This window comes from Panicum virgatum, chromosome 4K, assembly GCF_016808335.1.
Source record: "Panicum virgatum strain AP13 chromosome 4K, P.virgatum_v5, whole genome shotgun sequence".
Lineage (NCBI taxonomy): Eukaryota > Viridiplantae > Streptophyta > Magnoliopsida > Poales > Poaceae > Panicum > Panicum virgatum.
The window spans coordinates 4,544,416-4,568,877 of record NC_053139.1 but is presented as its reverse complement, the minus strand read 5'-3'; the positions used below and the strand labels follow the sequence as shown (position 1 = coordinate 4,568,877).

General features: G+C 48.7%; 2 protein-coding genes across 2 annotated transcripts in view; one reads left to right on the top strand and one right to left on the bottom strand.

Annotated features, from left to right (window-relative positions):
• Positions 1-2,467: 2,467 nt before the first annotated feature.
• On the top strand, positions 2,468-4,067 carry LOC120702668 (GDSL esterase/lipase At5g45920-like). Its single transcript, XM_039986559.1, has 3 exons — positions 2,468-3,283; positions 3,358-3,522; positions 3,644-4,067. Exons 1-3 carry the CDS (start codon positions 2,898-2,900, stop codon positions 3,822-3,824), a joined length of 732 nt encoding a protein of 243 aa, XP_039842493.1. The 5' UTR covers positions 2,468-2,897; the 3' UTR covers positions 3,825-4,067.
• A 4,105-nt stretch (positions 4,068-8,172) lies between these two features.
• LOC120704966 (protein SEEDLING PLASTID DEVELOPMENT 1-like) overlaps positions 8,173-24,462 on the bottom strand; it is a 62,100-nt gene continuing 45,810 nt past the window's right edge. Inside the window, exons 8-11 of the mRNA XM_039989516.1 lie at positions 19,167-19,343; positions 18,943-19,065; positions 18,606-18,849; positions 8,173-8,393 (exon numbers count right to left, since the gene is read on the bottom strand). Coding sequence (XP_039845450.1) covers positions 8,341-8,393; positions 18,606-18,849; positions 18,943-19,065; positions 19,167-19,343 — 597 coding nt within the window. The 3' untranslated portion in view covers positions 8,173-8,340. The remainder of the gene's footprint in view (positions 8,394-18,605; positions 18,850-18,942; positions 19,066-19,166; positions 19,344-24,462) is intronic.

The window sequence follows — 24,462 nt, the reverse complement described above, 5'->3', positions numbered from 1 at the left end:
CAAGATGGCACTAATTGGTGTGGGGATGTGGTGGAGCTACACGAGCAGGGTCGATTTTGGTGGGACTTGGGACCGGCGGCGCTGCTGCCTGGCTTGCAGATGGTGGCCGGCGGCGTCTCTGGAGTCCTGCCTGGCGCTGATGGGGAGCGAAGGGATACGAACGGATGTGGCTGGGAACCAAACAGGGTGGATAAGATGTCAACGGTATTTTGGTCTTTTTTTTGAATTCTTTTAGTTTTTTTACCAGAAAATGAATACTATAATACAAATAGTGTCTTATAGCAAATATATAAACATGAAGAGTGTCTATTGGCAAAAATCAAATTGAGTAGTGTCCATCAGCAAATATCAACATTAAATAGTGTCCAGGAGCAAAATTACCCCTCGAGCGAAGCTCCGCCAGGTGGCTCGCCGGTCGTGCTCCCTGGCCTCCTGCTCCTTGGCTCCATGTCCACAGGCCCATTACTACCTGATGGGCACACGCTCAGCCCACGCAAATTCAACCGGAGCTCACAATGCTGCCCATGATTGCGAATGGTCGGGTGTCCGAGTTGGCTATCTCGGCCAGGTAGCGTGGCGTCCCAACAGATCCTAAATTCAATTCTTATCAGAAGTGAATTTCTGTCTGTTGGGGTAAAAAACCTCTTTGTTGTGCTCGCCGCGAGGTTTGTGGCCCTCTCGAGCATGAGCTAGAGTTCGGAAGATTTCTCTACTTGAGTACCTCGCGGCCCTCTCGAGCATGAGCTAGAGTTCGGAAGATTTCTCTACTTGAGTAAGCCAGTAGAGCTCCTCTTAATGAAAAAAAAAATCTCCGGATAGAGTTTTGTTTAATGCTGCCCACGATTACTCGCAATCCCAACGCAAGCCATCCACCCTGCCCGCAGTGTCGCAAGTAACTACGTGGACTCGTGGAGTAATATAATCATCATGCGAGACACTTTCACTGTGTGATTTCCACTTTTAGTCGGGTTACACGCTAACAAAAATTAAATGGCTACGTACGTGCACGGATAATCCATTCCGTTATCTTTTTAAAAAAATTGTGCCCGCCTGCTGCTAATCAATCATGTCCTCGTACTGTACCAGGACCAGGAGCGAGCGCACAAGCTCGCGTGCTCTGAATCCACTGGCGATGGGGGTTGCGAGCGGCGTAGGAGAGCTGGAGTTTTCCGGGTGGTTAGTAGCGGTCCGTGCACACGTAGCCATCAGCTTTTGGTTCGTTTAGTTAGCACTTAGCTGCATGGCTTCCTCTTCCTTCGTGTGCATGTCCATGGCTTTACATGCATGGCACGTTAGCATTAAACGGCTAGGAGCAGCATAATAAGCTTTTGATGCGCGTAATGTCCCTCGGGTCTCTTGTTGCTTGAGATGTTGAGCGGGCCCATGGCTGCCGTTGGATCAACTCGCGATTCGCGCTCAGATTGAACTGGGGGATTTTTTTAAAAAAAAAGAACATAGGACTATATGAGTCGAATACTCGATTGTGCAAAAATATAAGACTGCTATATTACACAATCCGTAGTAATTACATTTCACTTCTGCAAATGATTTTTTGTTTCCTAAAAAGTAATTCTTTTTTATTTGACAAAAAGTAAATATTAACCCCTGATCACAGTCCTCGTCAGTGTTTTTTTTTCTTCCAAGCGGACGACAGCCCTCAACTTCAACTCCTCATCGTCACGACTAGTTGGCTGCAGGCTTGCAAGTTTTCCCTATGAAAACACAGCATATAATTTTTACTCCCTAAATTGTATTGTATCGTATGTTCACCGCATATATCTATAGAGTCCAAACAAAATAGATTTTTTATTTTATAATTTTTCTATGATTTACTATAATTCTCAAAAAATTATCCAAAATAAATATAAAAGAAAAAAAAGGAAAATCTACTAAAAAATAGTTAAAGAGGTCATTTGTCTGGTACCGCGAATCTAAGGATAAAAAAATCTGGTTTTTACGTTCCGGGTGGAATCGTTAACTCGACCACCGTAAATAATTTTCTTTTTCCTTTTAGTTACGTGCGTGTATGTCGGCCCAGTAAAGAAACCCAATATACTTGGACCAGCTTGGATAACGATCGATCAGGACATCAGGTAAGGTGGCCAACGCCGATGATCCCGTGCGCGTCTCGGACTCTTGAGCCTGGTTTCATGCCGCAAACAGACGAGTGGGCCGGCACACTGGCACGTCAAAGACGGCGGGCTGGGCACGTAGATGTGCCGCGCATCCGCCGCCCACGGCAGCCGGCACTCCGCCCCAGGCAAGGCAGGCCACCACTTGCGCGCGCGCGCGTGGTCACGGACATGATGAGAGGTGCCCGTGCCTCTCGCTCTCGGGCTTGCGGCTCTTTGACCGTTGTGAACGGCCTCGCCCGCCTTCCGCCGGCCCGGCCCACCCTGGCCGCCGGTGCATGCACCTTCCCCCGATTCCGGATCCCCCCCTTGCCCCCGCGCTCTTGGAGCGACGCGCCACGCCCTCGCCTGCGTCTGCGTGGCTGCTGGTATTGAGTCGTGTCACCCTGTGGACACCGCGGGCACCTCGCGCGTGACGCCCCCCTTGCCGGAACACGCCAACACGCCGTGCCGCCGCCGACATTGGTGGCGCCACCTGCTTGACGGCACGGGCGCGCGGGGGCGTGTCGCCCGCCCCGACGCACCGGGTGACGGGAGCGCGCTCCATGATTGGTCCTAGCCGCGCCAGAGCAGAGCAGAGCAGACGCTGCCGCCATGCCGTCGCGACCCCGAACCGACCTCGCTCGCCGCCAGCAATGGCGGGCAGCCCAACCCAAGCGCCGCGTCGCCCGCAGTGCATGCGCGCGGCCGCTCCCCTCTATATAAAGCCACGCGGGCAGCCATGGCGATCCCGATCACCAGCCCAGATCAGACCGCGACCTTGCGATGGTGAGGCCGTCGATCGTGCTGTTCGGGGACTCCATCACGGAGGAGGCGTTCGGGGAGGGCGGGTGGGGCGCGTCGCTGGCGAACCACTACTCCCGCTCCGGCGACGTCGTGCTCCGCGGCTACAGCGGCTACAACACGCGCTGGGCGGCGCGGGTGGCGGGTCGCGCCGTGGCCACCGTCGCCGGCGCCGTCGCCGCCGTCACCGTCTGCTTCGGCGCCAACGACGCCGCGCTGCCCGACCGCGCCAGCGCGGCGCAGCACGTCCCCGTCGCCGAGTACGCCGACAACCTCCGCGCCATCTGCGCGATGCTCCACCGGCGCTGGCCCGGGGTCGTCGTCATCCTCGTCACGCCGCCGCCCGTCGACGAGGACGGCCGCCGCCGGTGAGCTCTAGCACTACCACCCAGCCAATGCACCCGCAACGGTTGTCGTCGAAACTCCCTGACGAATAATGCAGGTACCCGTACGCGCACGACTACTCCGGCCTGCCGGAGCGCACCAACGCGGCGGCGGGGGTGTACGCGCGGGCGTGCGTGGAGGTGGCGCGGCAGTGCGGGGTCAGGGCCATCGACATCTGGTCCAGGATGCAAAAGTTCCCCGGCTGGGAGAAGTCCTTCCTCAGGTACGCGCCCGCGACTCTGACTCTGCTCCGTCCGGCCGGCCGGCCGGCGAGCCGAGTAGCCGGCAGGCAAAACGATGGAGGGCTCAAATTCTTTTCCGCCATTTTTGTCCTGGGACGGCAGGGACGGGCTGCACCTGACGCCGCGCGGGAACCGGGTGCTGTTCGAGGAGGTGGTGTTCGCGCTCAAGGACGCCAACCTCAGCCTGGAGGCGCTGCCGGCCGACCTGCCGCTCTTCGGCGACATGGACCCCGACAACCCGGCCAAGTCGTTCGAGGACGAAGACGAGTGGGCCGAGCGCTGACGAGGAGATGGCAAACTCCAGTTTCGAGACTGGCATTGAGCGCGTCATCACAATTAATGTTGGGAACAGGGTTCTTTTCTGCAGCATCATGGCTTGTTCTCTTCCTCCCGAGCGCAAGCAGGGATGTCTAGAGTCGTAATCCAATTCATGCAACTGTACTTTGTTGTAATAAGTTCATTTTTCTCAGGTTCATTCTTTTTTAACATAAAAAATGTCCAATAAATACCCACGGGTTTGTTCCTCTTGCTCTATCAGTACGCGAGGCAATTCTTTGTTTAATTGCTTGGTGTGATCCATGGACTTTGCCTATACGTGGCAAAATTTTCTTTTGCCTCTGTGTCAAAAAAGAAAAAAGAAAAAGGAATTCGGCTTCAGGAAGAAGAGTCCGGAAGCAAGACCCATCCCATCCCATCAGCCTGACAGCCTTTGTTTCAAACGGCCCAAACGGCAGACGTGAAGCTCCCTAGGTGGCTGATTCGCGCACGTGCCGTGCACCGGATCGAACCCGAGCTCGTGACGCTGCGCACGCCGGGGCCGTTCTCCGGCTGCTGCCTGCTGCCGTCCGGAGAGTGGGAGACCACGTCGAATGTTAGGTATCTGTTTGATTTTTCAGTTTAAATCATAAGTTTCGTCAACTAAATAATTATACTGGTGCGTTGTTACAGACAAAAATAATATAAATATCGCTTATGTTTTAATACCCCGTGTATTAATTTGTAGAGATCAATGTAAAGTCGTGGACGGAGAGCTGGTTTGACTCACATGTTGCAATACATGGCAGCCTCATTATGAAGAGAGATGAGAGAGTGTGTCATGAAATGTGAGAGAAATGTCATCCTCCGACTCGATTACCCAGTTTACTGTCTTGATAACTGTATCGATGATATTCCTACTTAAATTGACCATACACATAAAGGTCAATGTTAGACGGCCATCAATAGCCCTAAATAGATAATCACCGTGTTCGGCTGGTCCGTTGGCTGCTGCTGGGGGCTGCATCCAGTTGCTGGGCTCCGGCTATGCAACGGCTGGAGGGTCTAGAGCAGCCACCCCAACGGCTACTGCACATGAAAACGTGACACATGAAAACAGCAGCCTTGCTGACGGCTGCTGGGCGGCCGCAAAAAGCAGCCGGCTACTGCACAGCTGCTTCTGGATGCAGCAGGAGCGGCCATGAGCGGCCGCAAGCAGCCGCCAAGGCACCAGCAGAACACAGTGAATGTTTCCTTCATTTTTATCATACTATGCTTAGAACAAGCTAATAAGTTTATTGTTTTTAATAATTATCTTATGCTAATCATCATATATTTTAAAACGCAGAGAGTACGATACAATCACCTCTTTTCCTTTCAAAACATATGATTAGGAACAACAATAAAGTTTAAAACTACTCTCTTATTAATATTCTCAATGGATAAAACGGCGAAACAATTTTTTGGCGAGACAGTAGACACGCTACAAACGGAGGGAGTATTAATTACTCTACATTTTTATTATTGCTGTCCAAAACGTTAATTATCTCGACCATAGGGATTAATACATGATTATTAATTACTCCGTGGACCTGTCGGGCAAAATGTCCGCACCGAACTGGCATCGATGCGGCCGGTCCAGCTGAACAAGCGGCGGAGAGCGAGGGTTCAATGGTGCTGAGGGTCTGGCCCGCCGGGGCTCGACCTCTTCGATTCGGAGTACGCCGCCGCGGCGGCGCGAGTGAGCCGCGGCACTCCCACGGCAGCCCTTGTCGTCGCCGCCGCTGCGCCGCCGCCGTTCCCGGCGACCAGCATTTTCCGGCCGGTGACGACGACGACCGCCGCCGCCCGGCTATCGCCGGACTCGCAACGGCCGTGAGAGACGGCGGCGGACAGGAGGAGCACGGCGCAGGCCAGCACCTTCAGCGCAGTACTCGAGCTGGACGCCATGGGACCGGAGTACCGAGCACTCACACTTCGGCCGGGGAGGTGTCGCCGTCGTGGAATCCTAGAATGCAGTAGCTATCTATCTAGGATTGCTTGGATTGTTGCTTGGCAGTTACACGATACCGGTCGAGGATTTATAGCAGGCGCCCGACCTGGCCGTGCCGTTTGCCGTTGCGTGCCCTTGCGCTGGTGGTGGCCGGTTCGTTGCCGCGCGCTCGCAACGATGCAGGCGGTGGAGTGGAGGTCCCCCCTGTGCCGCACTGCGACGGCGGGTGATAGTGATGCGATGAGCTCAGAAAAATCGCAACGGCTTTTCAAGCCATGTTGCCCAGAAAAAATCGAATTCTTTGCAAGTTTATTTGGTGTTGATGTTTTCTGGGTTTATTTGTTGTTGATGCTCGAGTAGGCGATGATGCATGACCGGCTCGATCAGCTCGCCACCAGTCAGCCATTCCAAGCGTGCAAAACCGTTACAGATCCCCCAGTTTCATTCGTCAGTAGGCCGTGACGTCACGCGGGCAGGCTGTTAAAAAAAACATGTTTAGATCTTTACACGTAAACCTCGTAAACACAAAAAAAACATCACATCGAATGTTTTGATACATGCATGGAGTACTAAATGAAGTCTATTTACAAAACTTTTTGCATGGATGAGCTGTAAATTGCGAGACAAATCTAATGAGCCTACTTAATCCATAATTTGCATGGATTCGTCTCGCGATTTACAAGTCATCTGTGCAAAAAGTTTTATAAATAGACTTCATTTAGTAATTCAAATTAAAAAAATTTCTTTGCAAAATTTTTACATATAAACAACTAAACAAGTCCAAAAGATTCCTCGGTCGAGAGCCGGCCAATCTAGCCGTAGCCGGATCACCTTCGCACGAATTAAACCGCCGCCGTAATCTGGATCCGGATCTTCTCGCATCTTGCCACATCCCACATGCATATGCATCTGAACTTTCGAGTTTGGCATTGCCTTCCAATCTCCTTTTGGAAAAAAAAAAGGAAGCACTATATATCCAGCAGTTCCCACCGGCGTGCACCAATAGCGACGGAATGATGTGCTTTGGGTGCATAGGGTTAAATCTTGGAGGTGCACCCACCATAAGTACTATTTTTTTATTTTTAATTTCTACCTCTGTCCTAGAATATAACAACTTTCTGACTTTCTAAAGTCAAACATTTTTCATCTTTGACGGTAGATGGGAAAAAATATAAAGATTGACAACATAAAAATATAATCTTTTCTATTTAAAAGTAATCATTTTAAAAAATATTATTGGTCAAAGATGAAAATATTTGACTTTAAAAGGGCAAAAAATTGTTATATTCTAAGACGGAGGCAGTACCTTCACCCTTGTGATGACTGGCGACGCAACATCGAACCAAACTATTCGTCTAGCTAGCTACTCCGTCCCTCAAAAAAAGAGTGCAATTTTCGTTTCACGAGGAATCAAACAATTTCAAAACTAGATCAAACTTGAAATTATTTATCTTCTCGGGAAGCGAGAAATGTTTTTTTTAACAGACAGAGTATAGTGGCGTCGCCTGGTAGGCGAGTACATTAGTTGTAGCGTACGCGCCTACGGTTGGCCTCGGATTCTCTGCCTTTCGAGTTTCGACCTCTTCATACCCGATTCGTTCGTGCACGCACGACGAGAACGACGGCTTGTTCAGGCCGGGATCCGTGTCAGTCCGCACTGGCACGCCCTTGAGCCCATTCTATACGCCTGGCGGAGCAATGGCGGCGGGCCTGAGGGGCCTCTTCGTGCGTGGCCGCCATGGCCACCTGTGCCTGTGGTGGCTCCGATCCTCCTCGATCGCCTTAGCTCAACTACCATACCAGCAGCTCCGCCTCCGCCCCCCAATGCGTCCCACCAACGTCGCCGGCCATTGGCGGCTTTTGCTCCGGCCGCCTTGTAGGCCACGCTCGTACGGCGGGGCGTCGTGGGCCCCCGAGGAGCTAGCACCACCGTGGCCGGCTGGCCCCCCGCGCTTCGCTTCGAGCGCACGGGGGGCTCTCGAAGGGCGCCTGGCTTCAACCTGATGATGATGTCTGGATGCAGCCAGGAGTCAAAGGGCATCTAACAGGGAGTATTTTAACTTTTATACGGAGTAGTATCGAATCCGACGTGGTGGGCCCCACAAAAATGCTGTACTATGTTTTCCTTTTTTTTTTGACCCAAAAAATGCTGCACGATGTAATGAGCAGAAAATGTCATGGTTGGCCCGGTGCAAGATGGACCTTGTGATGCTCAAAAAAGAAAGATGGTATCCTTGTCTCCGTACTAAATTAGAATTGGCCCTGGTAGCTCGTAAAAAGGGGATTCGGAAAGAGAAGATGCATGAGGATGACTGTACCGTCACCAGCCCGGGAAGACGTGGAATGGTTCGGGTTCTGAATTTCTGATTAGCAGCAGATTCAGTACGCGTAGAGCAGCACTCTTTATCTACTGCTTTCGTAAACACAAAGTGCTTTCTTTTTTCGATCTGAACACAAAGTGCTTTCTGATGGAAGTTGCACCGAAATGAGGGGGTGAATATACAGCCAGGTGAAACGGAAAGAGCCAGCCAACGAACCGTAATGGATTGCTCTACTCGGGGAGGAAAGGTAGCCTGGTGATGCCGTCCTGGTGGGTATGATCCGTGTGACGGAACCGCCAAATTAAAACTCAAATTAAACGTAATGGCCGTCATTTGAACACATCGGGCGCATTAGATTAACGGCTTAATTTGACGATCCTTTCTCAACCCACGGCCCGATCGAAATAACACCGGTAATCCCACACAAAGGCGGGCGTAGATGGTACAAGCGCAACAATACTTGAAAATACACCACACGACTTAGAAGGATAAAACAACCTTTACAACCCGAGTTTAAACGCTTTAGTTTTACAAACCAGGATCCATTACAAACATGATAGACAGGCCCTACTACTATTACAACTAGGATTTACACTAAAACAAAACTACACCACACTGCTGTTCAAAGCCCGCCTAACACCACCGGTCAGACCGGCCTGCATGCGCCTGCCTACGAACTACCGGTCAGACCGGTCCATTGGACCGGTCAGACCGGTCACAACAAAACAGAGAGGCTGATCACTCAACCCTCGAGTGTGCAACCCGATAATCCCCTATCCTAAGGGTCTCGCTCCTCGACCTGCCACCCCTCTGCATCCCGGCGGATGAACTTGACGCAACAAGGGCAGAAGTCGACGTCCGGGTGTCCTGTAACAAAAATTGGTGGCAACAAACCCTGAGTATTCTAATACTCAGCAAGGCTTACCCGACCAGTGGGTATAACTTAGCCCACGTATCTAGACATGCAAGGCTTTTGGCTGGTGGTTATTTTGCAGAAATTGCACTAATAGTAAGTCCTTATTTTCCCTCTTTTGGCTCCAATTTCTATATTCATAAATCCTTAACTATTGTTTGCACCTGCTAAGTCATCATAACAACATGGAGTAATAATCCCTGGTAGACCTTACTACTCATCACTTAAAATCCATATGGCATCACTACGATGTGGTGCTGTGATCAAGGTGCTCATATCCGAGATGCGACGTACGGCGGATCGATCCGATTTAACCTTTGCAAGGTGGACCTAACCAACACGGCACGTATTTGCCCCGTCGGACTATACATGCCAACCATTTCCCTCCCCGCCTCGAACTACAGAACCGCCCCACCTGCATATAGTCAGCCGAGCCCTACGAGAGACCACCAAAAGTAAACATATGCATCCCGATTCTCCGCGGCCACTCGACTCGCCCTAAGGGGTGGGTAGAAGTTCTGTACTTTTGAAGCAAGGAAGTACTCGGCTTACCGGTTTCGACTACCTCCTACTCCCGGCATGCGGTTAGTACAATTCAAACTCGATCACAGGGCCAGGCAACGAACGGTCCTTAACCGACACAGGCGGGGCTAACCTTTCCCCCGTCCAGTCTCCAATTACTTTTCCTTTCTTACCTAATTCCATAATCCATATATATTCAGAATAACTAAATCCCCTACATCTCGCGAGTGACCCAAATCACTCGACTTCTACCGAATTCTATTAAGCGTAGCATTTCTATCGTCTTCTATATACTAGTATAACCCGAGGAAACCTAGGGATCATGCAACTAGGGTTCCAAACAAATCCTAAACCTAATGCACAGGTAGTAGTTGAAACATAATCATAGGTGTGAATCAATACCCAAATAAATTTCCATCCAAATGAATCAACAACACCTAATTACCCCTGCTCAGCCCAGCCACACCGGTCAGACCGGTATACCCCACCGGTCAGACCGGTCTGGCCTGTGCGCAACTCAAATCCAAAAATCCGGAGTAACTGGACGTATAGCCGGAGTATCCGGACCTATACCCGGTATGTTTAAGTCACCCCCAAATCCGGAGTATCCGGACAAATGGCCGGACAATCCGGGCCCTACCGGTCAGACCGGTACACCCGACCGGTCAGACCGGTCCTACCCAGACCAAACCTAGAATCCACAACGTGGCGAAAATCGTGCACAAATTCTAAAACCCTTCTAGGCACTAGTTCATGGGTTCACATGGATGCTTTTGACCAGAGGAAAATCACCTAAAAACCTTCTAGAACAAGAGATCGATCCAACTTCTAGATTTACCTTGAAATGCTCCTTTCTCCACGAAGATCTCGCGGTCTCGCGTCACCCCATGGAGAAGATCGTGGAGGAGATGATCCTTGACCGATTTGAAGCTCTCCCCGCCCTTGGAATCCAATGGAGAGGGAGGATTGGGCTCTAGGGTTTGGGGTGAGAGGGGGAGCACGGGAGAGTGAGAAAGAGGGAGCTGGGCGACGGGGTAACACTGAGAGAGTTGGTGAGGGAGAGAGTGAGGTTTAAATGACGTGGGGCCCTTCAACCCGGTTCAGGCTAGTTAGACCGGTCAGACCGGTATCTCCGACCGGTCAGACCGGTATGGCCCAGGATGACAGGAAATGTTTTGGTTTGTGCTTTGCCGTGTGAGTTTAAAACTAAACACTTTTAATTGACTTAATTACTGAGGGTTAATACCTGGGTGTTACAATCTTACCCCCTAAAAGAAATCTCGTCCCGAGATTTAACGAAGGTGATAAATTGAGAGTTAAAAATTGGAAGTACCTCGATAGGTTTGTAGCAATTCCGGACATTTATTCCGAATAAAATCCTCTGTCTCCCAAGTGGCTTCCCGCTCGGAGTGATTACTCCACTGAACCTTATAGAATTTGCTGATTTGATTTCGAGTGACTCGAGTCTTAGAATCGACAATTCTCACCGGGTGCTCGGGATACACAAGATCAGGCTCCAATTGTTGCTCGTCTATATCCACAATCTTGGAGGGAACACGAAGGCATTTTCTGAGCTGTGAGACATGGAATATGTTATGCACCGCGGATAATTGTGCAGGGAGTTCCAGACGGTATGCCACTGGCCCACACTGCTCAAGAATGGGGAAAGGCCCAACATAGCGAGGCGCGAGCTTTCCTTTGACCCCAAACTGCTGGACCCCCTTCATTGGAGATACCTGCAAATAAACATGATCCCCCACTTGGAAGGAGACAGCTTGCCGCGTTTTATCCGCATAACTCTTTTGGCGGGTTTGAGCCGCTTTCAAATTTTTCTGTATGAGCTGAACTTGCTCCTCAGCTTCCTGAACTATATCAGGCCCAAAGAAATTTCTCTCCCCAGCTTCCGACTAGTTTAATGGCGTCCTACACCTCCGCCCATATAATGCCTCAAAAGGAGCCATTTTGATACTCTCCTGGTAGCTGTTGTTGTAAGAAAATTCTGCAAGTGGCAGACATTCCTCCCACTTTTTACTGTAAGAGAGTACACAGGCTCGCAGCATATCCTCCAGAATTTGATTGATCCTCTCTGTCTGACCGTCCGTCTGAGGATGATAAGCTGAACTACGAATGAGCCGAGTACCGAGGGCCGTGTGTAACTGCTCCCAGAAGCGTGCAACAAACTGGGCACCACGGTCCGAAATAATAGTCCGGGGGTACCCCATGCAAGCTAAGAATCCGACTGACATACAGCTACGCATAGTGCCGTGCCCTATAAATGGTCTTCACCGGTAAGAAATGGGCTGACTTCGTGAGACGGTCCACAATCACCCAAATAGAGTAATACCCCTTTGAGGTCTTGGGAAGCCCAACAATAAAATCCATACTAATATCTTCCCACTTCCACGATGGTATACTCAGGGGCTGCAAGGGACCAGCTGGTCTCAAATGACTCGCCTTCACCCTTCTGCAAATATCACACTCAGATACATATCTGGCAATTTCCCGCTTCATCCTCGTCCACCAAAATCGATGTTTCAGATCTTGGTACATTTTGTTACTGCCTGGATGGATCGAATACCTCGAGAGATGAGCTTCATCAAGAATCTGCTTTCGTAGCTCCAAATCTTTAGGCACCACCAGGCGATCGTTAAACCATAGTACACCCTCACCATCCTGGCGGAAACATGCAGCCTTAGGATCATTTTCCATGAGCCTCTGCCTGATCTTCTCCATACCCATATTATTTTTCTGTGCATCCACAATCTGATCTCGAAGCGTAGGTGCAAGGGCAAGATTGGCAATAGTACCCTCAGACACCATAATCAAATTCATCTTCTCCATTTCTTGACACAATGTGTCATGCACTGCTGTGGCTGAGGTGCAACTGCAACTGGCTTTGCGACTCAATGCATCAGCCACCACATTTGCCTTGCCTGGATGATAATGGATCTCCAGATCATAATCTTTAATCAACTCCAACCACCGTCTCTGGCGCAAATTCAATTCACTCTGGGTAAAAATATACTTGAGACTCTTGTGGTCTGAGTATATATGCATTGGATTGCCCAGAAGATAATGGCGCCAGATCTTCAATGCATGCACCACTGCTGCTAGTTCCAGATCATGTGTGGCATAATTCTCTTCGTGCCGCTTGAGGGCTCTGGAGGCATAAGCAATCACACGCTGATCCTGCATAAGGACGCAGCCTAGGCCCGTACCTGACGCATTACAACAAGTATTAATGACCGATGAATATTCATCGAAGATAAACAGGGATGAGAGCGTAGCCAAGACCCGTACCTGATGCATCACAATACACATCAAAAGGCCGGGTAATATCTGGCTGAGCGAGGACAGGGGCAGACGTCAGAAGCTTTCTCAAAGTCTGAAAGGCCTGCTCACATTTGTCGTCCCAACTAAATCTCACCCCTTTCTTGAGTAACTCAGTCATGGGTCTAGAAATTTTAGAGAACTCCGGTACAAACCGACGATAATAGCCCGCCAGCCCAAGGAAACTCCGGATCTCTGAAACAGACTCTGGGGTCTTCCAATTTAGAACATCATGAATCTTGCTAGGATCAACTGAAATCCCCTTGTCTGAGATGATGTGGCCCAGGAACTGAACTTCCTTAAGCCAGAAATCACATTTACTGAATTTGGCATACAGCTTGTGTTCCCGCAGGTGCTGAAGCACAATACGGAGATGCTCTGCATGCTCTTCTTCATTCTTGGAAAATATCAAGATGTCATCAATGAAAATCACGACGAATCAATCTAGCTCGGGCATGAACACCGAGTTCATGAGATACATGAAATGAGCAGGGGCATTCGTTAGCCCGAACGACATGACCAGATATTCAAAAAGTCCGTATCTGGTGGAAAAAGCTGTCTTGGGAATATCCTCAGCTCTAATCTTTATCTGATAATAGCCAGAGTGGAGATCAATCTTGGAAAACACTTTAGCCCCGAATAGCTGATCAAACAGAATGTCGATTCGGGGAAGTGGGTATTTATTCTTGATGGTGACGCCATTTAGAAGTCTATAGTCCACGCACAGCCTGAGGCTCTCATCTTTCTTTTTCACAAAGAGGGCAGGACATCCCCAAGGTGACGTGCTAGGACGGATATAGCCCTTATCCAGTAATTCCTGCAACTGCTTCTTCAATTCTGCCAATTCATTAGGTGGCATTCGATATGGTCTTCGGGAAATTGGTGCCGTTCCTGGTTGCAATTCAATGACAAACTCAACATTACGGTCTGGCGGCATACCAGGCAAGTCATCCGGAAAAACATCCGGATATTCACATACCACCGGTATGTCCTCAAGCTTCTTGTTCTCAACATGATTTACCGAATGGGTCGACGGGGTGCTCATGAGTGACAAGGTCATCGAACCATGATCAGGAGAATTTACGTGCATAGATGAAGTAGCAGTGTCAAGGATAACTCCGTGAACTCCCAGCCAATTCATGCCGAGAATAATATCCATCTTCTGGGTTGGCAACACTATGAGCTCGGTGGCAAAAACCCTCCCCTGTAGCTGCAAGGGAACTTGTCTAACAAGTTGATTTGTAATCAAGTGTCCCCTGGGTGAGTGAATATGATATGGTCTGGATATGCTCTGCACTTCTAACCCCAGTCTGCTTACACATTCTTTGCTAATAAACGTGTGAGATACCCCAGAGTCAAATAATACAGTAACTGGGTGTCCGTTGATAGAGAACGTACCCGTCATCACTGGTGCGCCCGCAGGGATGGCCTCAAGAGTGATATAGTGCACCTGTCCCGGCTTGAAGTGAGCCACTTGCTGCTTCTGACCCTGCTGACCAGACGGCTGGCCCTGCTTCGGTGGCATTGGGCAGTTCCGTGCAAAGTGACCCGGCTGTCCACAGTTGTAGCACGGGAGCAAATTGGGGCGCACCCCCGGCTGCTGCACCCAGACCTTCTGCTCATTCTGCTGAGGAGCAGGAGGCCCGACTGTCCCCTGTGACTGAATGTACTGAGGGGGCCTGTATCCCCACTGCTGCTGGGGCTGGTGCTGGAAGGGGGCTCGCTGTGGGCCCGACTGCACCAGACGGAACCTCTGGGGAGCACTGCTAGAAGATCCGGCTGCCGGCGCCTTCCTCTTCTTTTCTACCTTGTGAGCTAGATGGGCGTCTTCCTGAATGATAGCCCCATTGACTAGCTCACTGAAAGTGTCAAACTTGATCATGGCCAGGCGATCCTGGAGCTTGCTGCTAAGCCCCTGCCTAAAGCACGCCTGCTTCTTCTCATCGGTGTCTACATGGTACCCAGCATATTGCGCCAGTGTGTTGAAGGCCTGGGAGTACTGTAGTACACTGTTATTGCCTTGTTTCAGGGCCAAGAACTTGGTGAGCTTCCTGCGAATGACCCCTGCAGGGATATGGTGTGCTCTGAATGCGTCCTTGAACTGTGCCCAAGTGAACCGGGTGTCCGCGGGAAACATTGCCACATGATTCTCCCACCATGTGCGCGCGGGGCCCCTTAGCTGCTGGGCTGTCAATCCTGCCTTGTCCCCATCATTGTACGGGTGCAAGGTGAATTTGGACTCGATAGTCCGAAGCCAGCTGTCTGCCTCCAGTGGTTCATCTGCTTTATGAAAGAGCGGTGGTTGAGTAGCTAGGAACTCTGGATATCCTGGAGCAGGCGGCTGGTGGTGATGTCCAGGCTGCGGCGCTCTGCCTTGCGCCACAAGCTCACGGAGGAGTGCCGTCTGCTCGTCGCGCCCAGTGAGCATGGCCGCAATGGCCTGGGCCAACTCAGGAGGATTTGGTGGTTCCCCCATTCTGCATTCAACCATGATCGGGTTAGTTACAATTTTTTTTCTTATTACTTAAGAAAAATCTTAACCGCAACTAATATCCGATTCATGGGAGAAATCGCCGAAATTCGATCGTTTGAACACAACATAGGGGTCTCTGTCCGGGCTCAACCGGTCAGACCGGTACAACAGACCGGTCAGACCGGTCTGCAGCAGAGATGAACTTCTACGTCCTAACTGTGCACCAACCCCATAATTCAAATTATTTCCTACAAATTTGGAAACCACGATGCCATGATGCATGGTATAAAACATGAGCTCCTATACCAACTTTCAAATGCAACTAGAATTTCATATGCCATGATGCATGATGCACGAGCGTCGTACGTAAATCCCTCAACCAAAACTAATCATCTATCTTCTACTCGAACATCGACTATATATACACAGGGCTTAGTACGATCAACATCCCTCCCATATTAGTATACCACCCGATCCTAAGTCAGGATTCCATTTTTAATTTGTAATCTCTGAAAATTAGTCATGCTCGTACCGTCCCCAGTGCGTTTCGGCTCTGATACCAGCTGTGACGGAACCGCCAAATTTAAACTCTAATTAAGCGTAATGGCCGTCATTTGAACACATCGGGCGCATTAGCTTAACGGCTTAATTTGGCGATCCTTTCTCAACCCACGGCCCGATCGAAACAACACCGGTAATTCCCACACAAAGGCGGGCGTAGATGGTACAAGCGCAACAATACTTGAAAATACACCACACGACTTAGAAGGATAAAACAACCTTTACAACCCGAGTTTAAACGCTTTAGTTTTACAAACCAGGATCCATTACAAACATGATAGACAGGCCCTACTACTATTACAACTAGGATTTACACTAAAACAAAACTACACCACACTGCTGTTCAAAGCCCGCCTAACACCACCGGTCAGACCGGTTAGCTTAACCGGTCAGACCGGCCTGCATGCGCTTGCCTAAGAACTACCGGTCAGACCGGTCCATTGGACCGGTCAGACCGGTCACAACAAAACAGAGAGGCTGATCACTCAACCCTCGAGTGTGCAACCCGATAATCCCCTATCCTAAGGGTCTCGCTCCTCGACCTGCCACCCCTCTGCATCCCGGCGGATGAACTTGACGCAACAGGGGCAGAAGTCGACGTCCGGGTGTCCTGTAACAAAAATTGGTGGCAACAAACCCTGAGTATTCTAATACTCAGCAAGGCTTACCCGACCAGTGGGTATAACTTAGCCCACGTATCTAGACATGCAAGGCTTTTGGCTGGTGGTTATTTTGCAGAAATTGCACTAATAGTAAGTCCTTATTTTCCCTCTTTTCGCTCCAATTTCTATATTCATAAATCCTTAACTATTGTTTGCACCTGCTAAGTCATCATAACAACATGGAGTAATAATCCCTGGTAGACCTTACTACTCATCACTTAAAATCCATATGGCATCACTACGATGTGGTGTTGTGATCAAGGTGCTCATATCCGAGATGCGACGTACGGCGGATCGATCCGATTTAACCTTGCAAGGTGGACCTAACCAACACGGCACGTATTTGCCCCGTCGGACTATACATGCCAATCATTCCCCTCCCCGCCTCGAACTACAGAACCGCCCCACCTGCATATAGTCAGCCGAGCCCTACGAGAGACCACCAAAAGTAAACATATGCATCCCGATTCTCCGCGGCCACTCGACTCGCCCTAAGGGGTGGGTAGAAGTTCTGTACTTTTGAAGCAAGGAAGTACTCGGCTTACCGGTTTCGACTACCTCCTACTCCCGGCATGCGGTTAGTACAATTCAAACTCGATCACAGGGCCAGGCAACGAACGGTCCTTAACCGACACAGGCGGGGCTAACCTTTCCCCCGTCCGGTCTCCAATTACTTTTCCTTTCTTACCTAATTCCATAATCCATATATATTCAGAATAACTAAATCCCCTACATCTCGCGAGTGACCCAAATCACTCGACTTCTACCGAATTCTATTAAGCGTAGCATTTCTATCGTCTTCTATATACTAGTATAACCCGAGGAAACCTAGGGATCATGCAACTAGGGTTCCAAACAAATCCTAAACCTAATGCACAGGTAGTAGTTGAAACATAATCATAGGTGTGATAATTCGAAATAAAAGGACATGCACCGGGGCTTGCCTTGCGTCTGCTGCTCCGCGCTGGGGTTAGCCGGGCCTTGGGCCGGCTCCACGCGAACCTCCTGCTGTGGGACTTGCCCCTGGGGCTCCGGTGGCTCCGCAACCACCGCATATACGACCTCCTCTGCCGCGGTTGCTACACGTATGCAAATGCTTACGACATGAGAATGCATGCATGGTTTTATATTAATTACAAGTAATCAATACCCAAATAAATTTCCATCCAAATGAATCAACAACACCTAATTACCCCTGCTCAGCCCAGCCACACCGGTCAGACCGGTATACCCCACCGGTCAGACCGGTCTGGCCTGTGCGCAACTCAAATCCAAAAATCCGGAGTAACTGGACGTATAGCCGGAGTATCCGGACTCCCAAGTCCGGAGAATCCGGACCTATACCCGGTATGTTTAAGTCACCCCCAAATCCGGAGTATCCGGACAAATGGCCGGACAATCCGGGCCCTACCGGTCAGACCGGTACACCCGACCGATCAGACCGGTCCTACCCAGACCAAACCTAGAATCCACAACGTGGCGAAAATCGTGCACAAATTCTAAAACCCTTCTAGGCACTAGTTCATGGGTTCACATGGATGCTTTTGACCAGAGGAAAATCACCTAAAAACCTTCTAGAACAAGAGATCGATCCAACTCCTAGATTTACCTTGAAATGCTCCTTTCTCCACGAAGATCTCGCGGTCCCGCGTCACCCCATGGAGAAGATCGTGGAGGAGATGATCCTTGACTGATTTGAAGCTCTCCCCGCCCTTGGAATCCAATGGAGAGGGAGGATTGGGCTCTAGGGTTTGGGGTGAGAGGGGGAGCACGGGAGAGTGAGGAAGAGGGAGATGGGCGACGGGGTAACACTGAGAGCGTTGGTGAGGGAGAGAGTGAGGTTTAAATGACGTGGGGCCCTTCAACCCGGTTCAGGCTAGTTAGACCGGTCAGACCGGTATCTCCGACTGGTCAGACCGGTATGGCCCAGGATGACAGGAAATGTTTTGGTTTGTGCTTTGCCGTGTGAGTTTAAAACTAAACACTTTTAATTGACTTAATTACCGAGGGTTAATACCTGGGTGTTACAATCCGGGTCGTCGGGGCTCCCAGGATCTGCGAGCCCGGTGGCGTCGGTTTCTTGCTCGGCGCCGATGGCTTTCGCGGCCGTGAAGTGTGGGAGGATCCTCACGTGGGAGTTCGGCTCCTGGCCCACGACCTTGAGGCTGAAGCTCTCAACGAGATCCACTTGGGAGGAGGTGATGCTTGCTGGTCTCGGCAACAGCTGCACGCTCCCGCCCTTGGGGATCACTACTTGCTCGATCGCCAGCCTCGCCTCCTGACATGACATCAGGGCACGATTGTTGAAACTTGAAAGGGCTGGAAATGTTACAATGAAGGCGGTCAGAACGTGCAGGAATGACAGGTTTACCTCCAGAGCATCAGTTTCCTCGGATGATCTTGCTTCTTCCTTATCGTCATAATCTATCAGCTCGTCCATGTGATCGTCAATGAGGGCGCGAAGCGCCCTAGTGATTTGGGACAGGGAGTTTGTCTGTGAAGAACAGTGGACCAATATAAGAAAGAAAGGAGAGAAAACATCCTGAAGCTTCAAAACTAAAAGTGCCCTGTAAATGAAAAATGCAAAAGTAAAACCTTCACGAAGAAAACTGGTATATCTTGAGATTTCACCACAGCCTGAATCTGAGAATTCTTCTTGAGCTTCGAATGTAACGCAATCACTGCATCAGCTTCACTGATATTGTAAGTTAAAGTAACAATGTCCTCCAACTCCAGCTGTTTAATGGCTTGCAAGGCAGTCGACTCGGAGATCTAGAATAGCCTATGCAATAAGTTACAAACTAAGTACTGAAAAGTTAACAAAAAGCTTGAGTATGGAACTCAGTGACCAAAAGTTATACCACTACTGTTGCCGTGACATGAAGGTGTTGGTGATATGCCCAAGAGCCCATCATCACAATATGGTTTAAAGGCCCAAGAGGATATTGATCCAAGAGGGATTAGGGTTACTAATGGGCCTATGAGATAGAAGCCCATTAGTACGCCCTATATATACGAGGGAGGGGCTAGGGGGGCGATCACCTGAGAGCTGCGCCACCTCCTAGCCGCCGCCCCTCCCTCTCTCTCTCTCGGCCGCCGCCCATGCCGTGCGTGCGGTGCTAGCACACCGACGCCCGGCGTTTCATCCCCGTACGTGTGGACTCCGTGGAGGCGCTGCTGCGACTGTTGCGCTGATCGGCTGCTGGGATCAAGAGGAGCTCGGTTCGTGGGACGTGATCGACTACTTCCTCTACATCGACGCGCGACTTCTTCCGCTGCGCTGCGCGTCTAGTGGTAACGATCTATGATCTTCTACTCGCAAGTATCTTGGGTATATGCGGTAGTGATGCTAGCGTAGCCTACCCGATTCCCTTCAGTGGTACCAGAGCCATCTTGCGTAGTTTTTGGTCTGGATCATTTGCATATAGGTGATATGTTGTTGAAGTAGATTGGATCTATTACTTTTGCACGGTTTGATTAGATCAATTGGTCATAAGGGGTTAAAACTGGAGCGAGTTGATTGTGCGGCATGTGACAAAAGATTAGTTTGTGTTCTTTCTCTGTTATGCATACGACATGTCCCTACCAGCTGGAATCACCATCGGGACTAACTGTGTGCATAAGTCAGTAGATTGGACCAACAGATCGAGGTCATGTGTAGATGCAGTCTTCTCAAGTGCAAAGTTTGCACGGTCAATGTGATTGACCTAGTGAAAATTGAGGCATTATGAATGGCTCGGATTTGAGGTGATGCGATCACTCTGATGAGATTTTCATAGGGATTCCATAGATGCGGGACCGCCGTTGCTTTCTCGCTGTAGCGGCTTCCTAAGCGCTACTTTGGTAGAACACGTCGTACGCCTAACTTGTTTTTGCAGGGTGTGATGTGAATGGTGTGGTCTCAATGTCATGTGATGATCTATGTGCTGATTTGTGCGGCCTGCGTGTCGCAAGTTAACACAACCGGGTTGAGGTTGCACCATTATTGTATAACGACCTGCATGTCGACTTGTGATGTTTGAATCCTCATGTAATTATTTCACTAGCTATTAGATGTAGTAGCTTAGTATCTTTTCATGGAGGCTTCAATCATGATGGCGATGATGATCACCACAAGACAGGACGGATGGCAATGGAGGTCACCTTGGAGCCATGGCGATGGAGCCCATTGTGATGCAAGAGGCCATACTATTCACAATATAATATGATTATATGCATGTGATGTTTATTTTCCTGTCATACTATTCTTTCATGCTTTTACATATGGTGGATGCTTTAATCATGATAGAATAGCTTCCCTCAGAAAATGTTGAGTTTTGATGCCTTTTACCAATAGCTGCACCTATAAATTTTGATCGTTGTGTGGTAGGTTTACCAAAGTAGAGTACCATCAGCTATCACTTTTGTATAGGGTGGATGTCGGACATTCACAAGCATAGTATTGGTTTACTCAGCAAAGCTATCAAAACAGTTTTGGGCTTTAAGGCATAGGGTTGGGGCCGGGGCATTGGATGCCACCCAACAAACAAGAGTCGCATAGAGATGTGATTAGTAATTTGTTACTTACCTGTATCACTACTTTTCTAGGCGTGATGCTAAAGCTCACTAGAATTTTAGTGATTATGGATCTTGAACCACTATATGTCATTAGAGGGAAGATGACTTTGATATAGTAGGTTGTCTTTTGTTAAATCAGTTAATGAAAGTCTTTACATAAACTTAGTGCTGAAATCTTGCTTTACTTTAATGTTGTAGATCATGTCTGCCAGTAACAATTCCGCTTTCAATTTGTGTTCTGTTCTTGAGAAAGAAAAGTTGAATGGAACAAACTTCATTGATTGGTACCGCAACCTGAGAATTGTTCTCAGGCAAGAGAAAAAGGAGTATGTTCTTGAGCAGCCATATCCTGATGATCTCCCTGACAATGCAACTGCTGCTGATCGCAGAGCTTATGAGAAGCACTGCAATGACTCACTTGATGTCAGCTGTCTGATGCTCGCCACCATGTCCCCTGATCTACAGAAGCAGTATGAGCATGCGGATGCTCATACCATGATCGAGGGGCTGCGTGGGATGTTTCAGAACCAAGCCAGGACTGAGAGGTTCAATATCTCAAAGTCCTTGTTTGCGTGCAAGCTGGCAGAAGGTAGCCCGGTCAGTCCTCATGTGATCAAAATGATTGGTTACATTGAGACTTTGGACAGACTTGGTTCTGAACTTCACCAAGACTTGGCTACTGATGTTATTCTCCAGTCGCTCCCGGCGAGCTATGAGCCTTTTATCATGAACTTTCAGATGAATGGCTTGGATAAAACATTGAGTGAGTTGCATGGGATGCTAAAGACAGCAGAGGAGAGCATTAAGAAGAATCCCAATCATGTGATGATGATTCAGAAGGGGAACAAAAAGAGGAAGTGTTGGACGCCTCCTAATCCCAAAGGTAAAGGTAAGGAAAAGAGTTCCAGTGGTGAGTCCTCGGGCTCTAAGCTAAAGCCAGCACCTAAGGCCAAATCTGGCCCTACTTCTGAGGATGAATGCTTCCACTGCCATGAAAAGGGACATTGGTCTAGGAACTGCAAGAAGTACTTGGAAGAAAAGAAGAAGAAGAAGGGAAGTGAGACTTCCACTTCATGTATAAATGTTATAGAAATTAATATTGCATTATCTTCCAGTGAATCATGGGTATTTGATACTGGATCGATGATTCACACTTGCAAATTGTTGCACGATCTAAGTGAGACTAGAAGATTTGCAAGAGGCGAGTTGGACGTTCGTGTCGGCAATGGCGCAAAGGTTGCGGTGTTGGCGGTCGGCACCTACCACTTGTCTCTACCCTCCGGATTAGTTTTGGAATTAAATAATTGTTATTGCATTCCTGCTTTGAGCAAGAACATTATTTCTTCTTCATGTTTGGAAGAAGTTGGTGATTTTAAGATTGTAATAGAGAACAAACGTTGTTCTATCTTTTGCAATGGTATTTTTTATGCTCATTGTCCATTGGTGAATGGATTATATGTTCTTGATCTTGAGGATAAATCTGTCTGTAACATTAATACTAAGAGGCTTAGACCAAATGATTTGAATCCAACTTTTATTTGGCATTGTCGCTTAGGTCATATAAATGAGAAGCGCATTGAACAACTCCATAAAGATGGATTGTTAAGCTCATTTGATTTTGAATCATTTGACACATGTGAGTCTTGTTTGCTTGGAAAGATGACCAAAGCGTCTTTCACTGGTCAGAGTGAGAGGGCGAGTGACTTGTTGGGACTTGTACATACCGATGTATGTGGACCAATGAGCTCAATAGCCAGAGGTGGTTTTCAGTACTTCATTACTTTCACTGATGACTTTAGTAGATATGGCTATATCTACTTAATGAGGGACAAGTCTGAATCATTTGAAAAGTTCAAAGAATTTCAGAATAAAGTACAAAATCAATTAGGCAAGACAATTAAATTTCTGCGATCTGATCGTGGAGGAGAATATTTGAGCCTTGAATTTGGTGATCATTTGAAGTAATGTGGAATTATTCCGCAGCTAACTACGCCCGGAACGCCTCAATGGAATGGGGTATCCGAACGGAGGAACCGAACCTTGTTGGACATGGTTAGGTCCATGATGAGCCAAGCTGATTTTCCATTGTCATTTTGGGGTTACGCTCTTGAAACTGCTGCGTTCACACTGAATAGGGTTCCAAGTAAGTCTGTTGAGAAAACACCATATGAGATATGGACTGGGAAGCGTCCCGAATTATCTTTTCTCAAAGTTTGGGGGTGTGAGGCTTATGTCAAACATTTGATGTCAGATAAGCTCACTCCAAAGTCAGACAAATGCTTCTTTGTGGGGTATCCTAGGGAAACCAAAGGATATTATTTTTACAATAAGGCGGAAGGCAAAGTGTTTGTCGCTCGCAATGGTGTTTTCTTAGAAAAATAGTTTCTCTCAAAAGGATTTAGTGGGAGCAAGGTGCAACTTGAAGAAATTCAGGAAACACCCGAAACTGTTTCAGCACCCACTGAAGATCCACAAGATGTGCAAGATGTTGCACAACCCGTAGTTGAGGCACCGGCCCCACGAAGGTCTATAAGGGCACGTCGCGCTACTGACAAGCTCAACCTCCTTATTACGGAGGAGCGCCACGTATTATTGATGGAAAATGATGAGCCCTTGACCTACAAAGAAGCAATGATGGGACCCGACTCCGACAAATGGCTTGAAGCCATGGAATCCGAGTTAAAATCCATGCATGATAATCAAGTTTGGAACTTGGTCGATCAGATTGACAGTGTAAGACCTGTCGACTGTAAGTGGATTTTTAAGAAAAAATTAGACATGGATGGAAATGTTCACATCTATAAGGCACGAATGGTGGCGAAAGGTTTCCGACAAATTCAAGGTGTTGACTATGAGGAAACCTTTTCGCCCGTCGCAATGCTAAAGTCTGTTCGGATTCTCCTAGCAATTGCCGCATATTATGACTATGAGATATGGCAAATGGATGTCAAAACCGCTTTCCTTAATGGACATCTAAGTGAGGATGTGTATATGACACAGCCTGAAGGTTTTGTCGATCCTAAAAATACTGGGAAAATATGTAAGCTTCAGAGGTCCATCTATGGATTGAAGCAAGCATCTCGGAGTTGGAATATTTGTTTTGATGAAGTAGTCAAAGGGTTTGGCTTCATCAAGAATGAAGATGAGCCTTGTGTTTACAAAAAGGCTAGTGGGAGCGCACTTGTGTTTCTGGTCCTATATGTGGATGACATATTATTGATCGGAAATGATATTCCAATGCTTGAAGCCGTTAAAACCTCATTGAAAAGGAGTTTTTCGATGAAGGATTTAGGAGAGACGGCTTACATTCTGGGTATTAGGATCTATATAGATA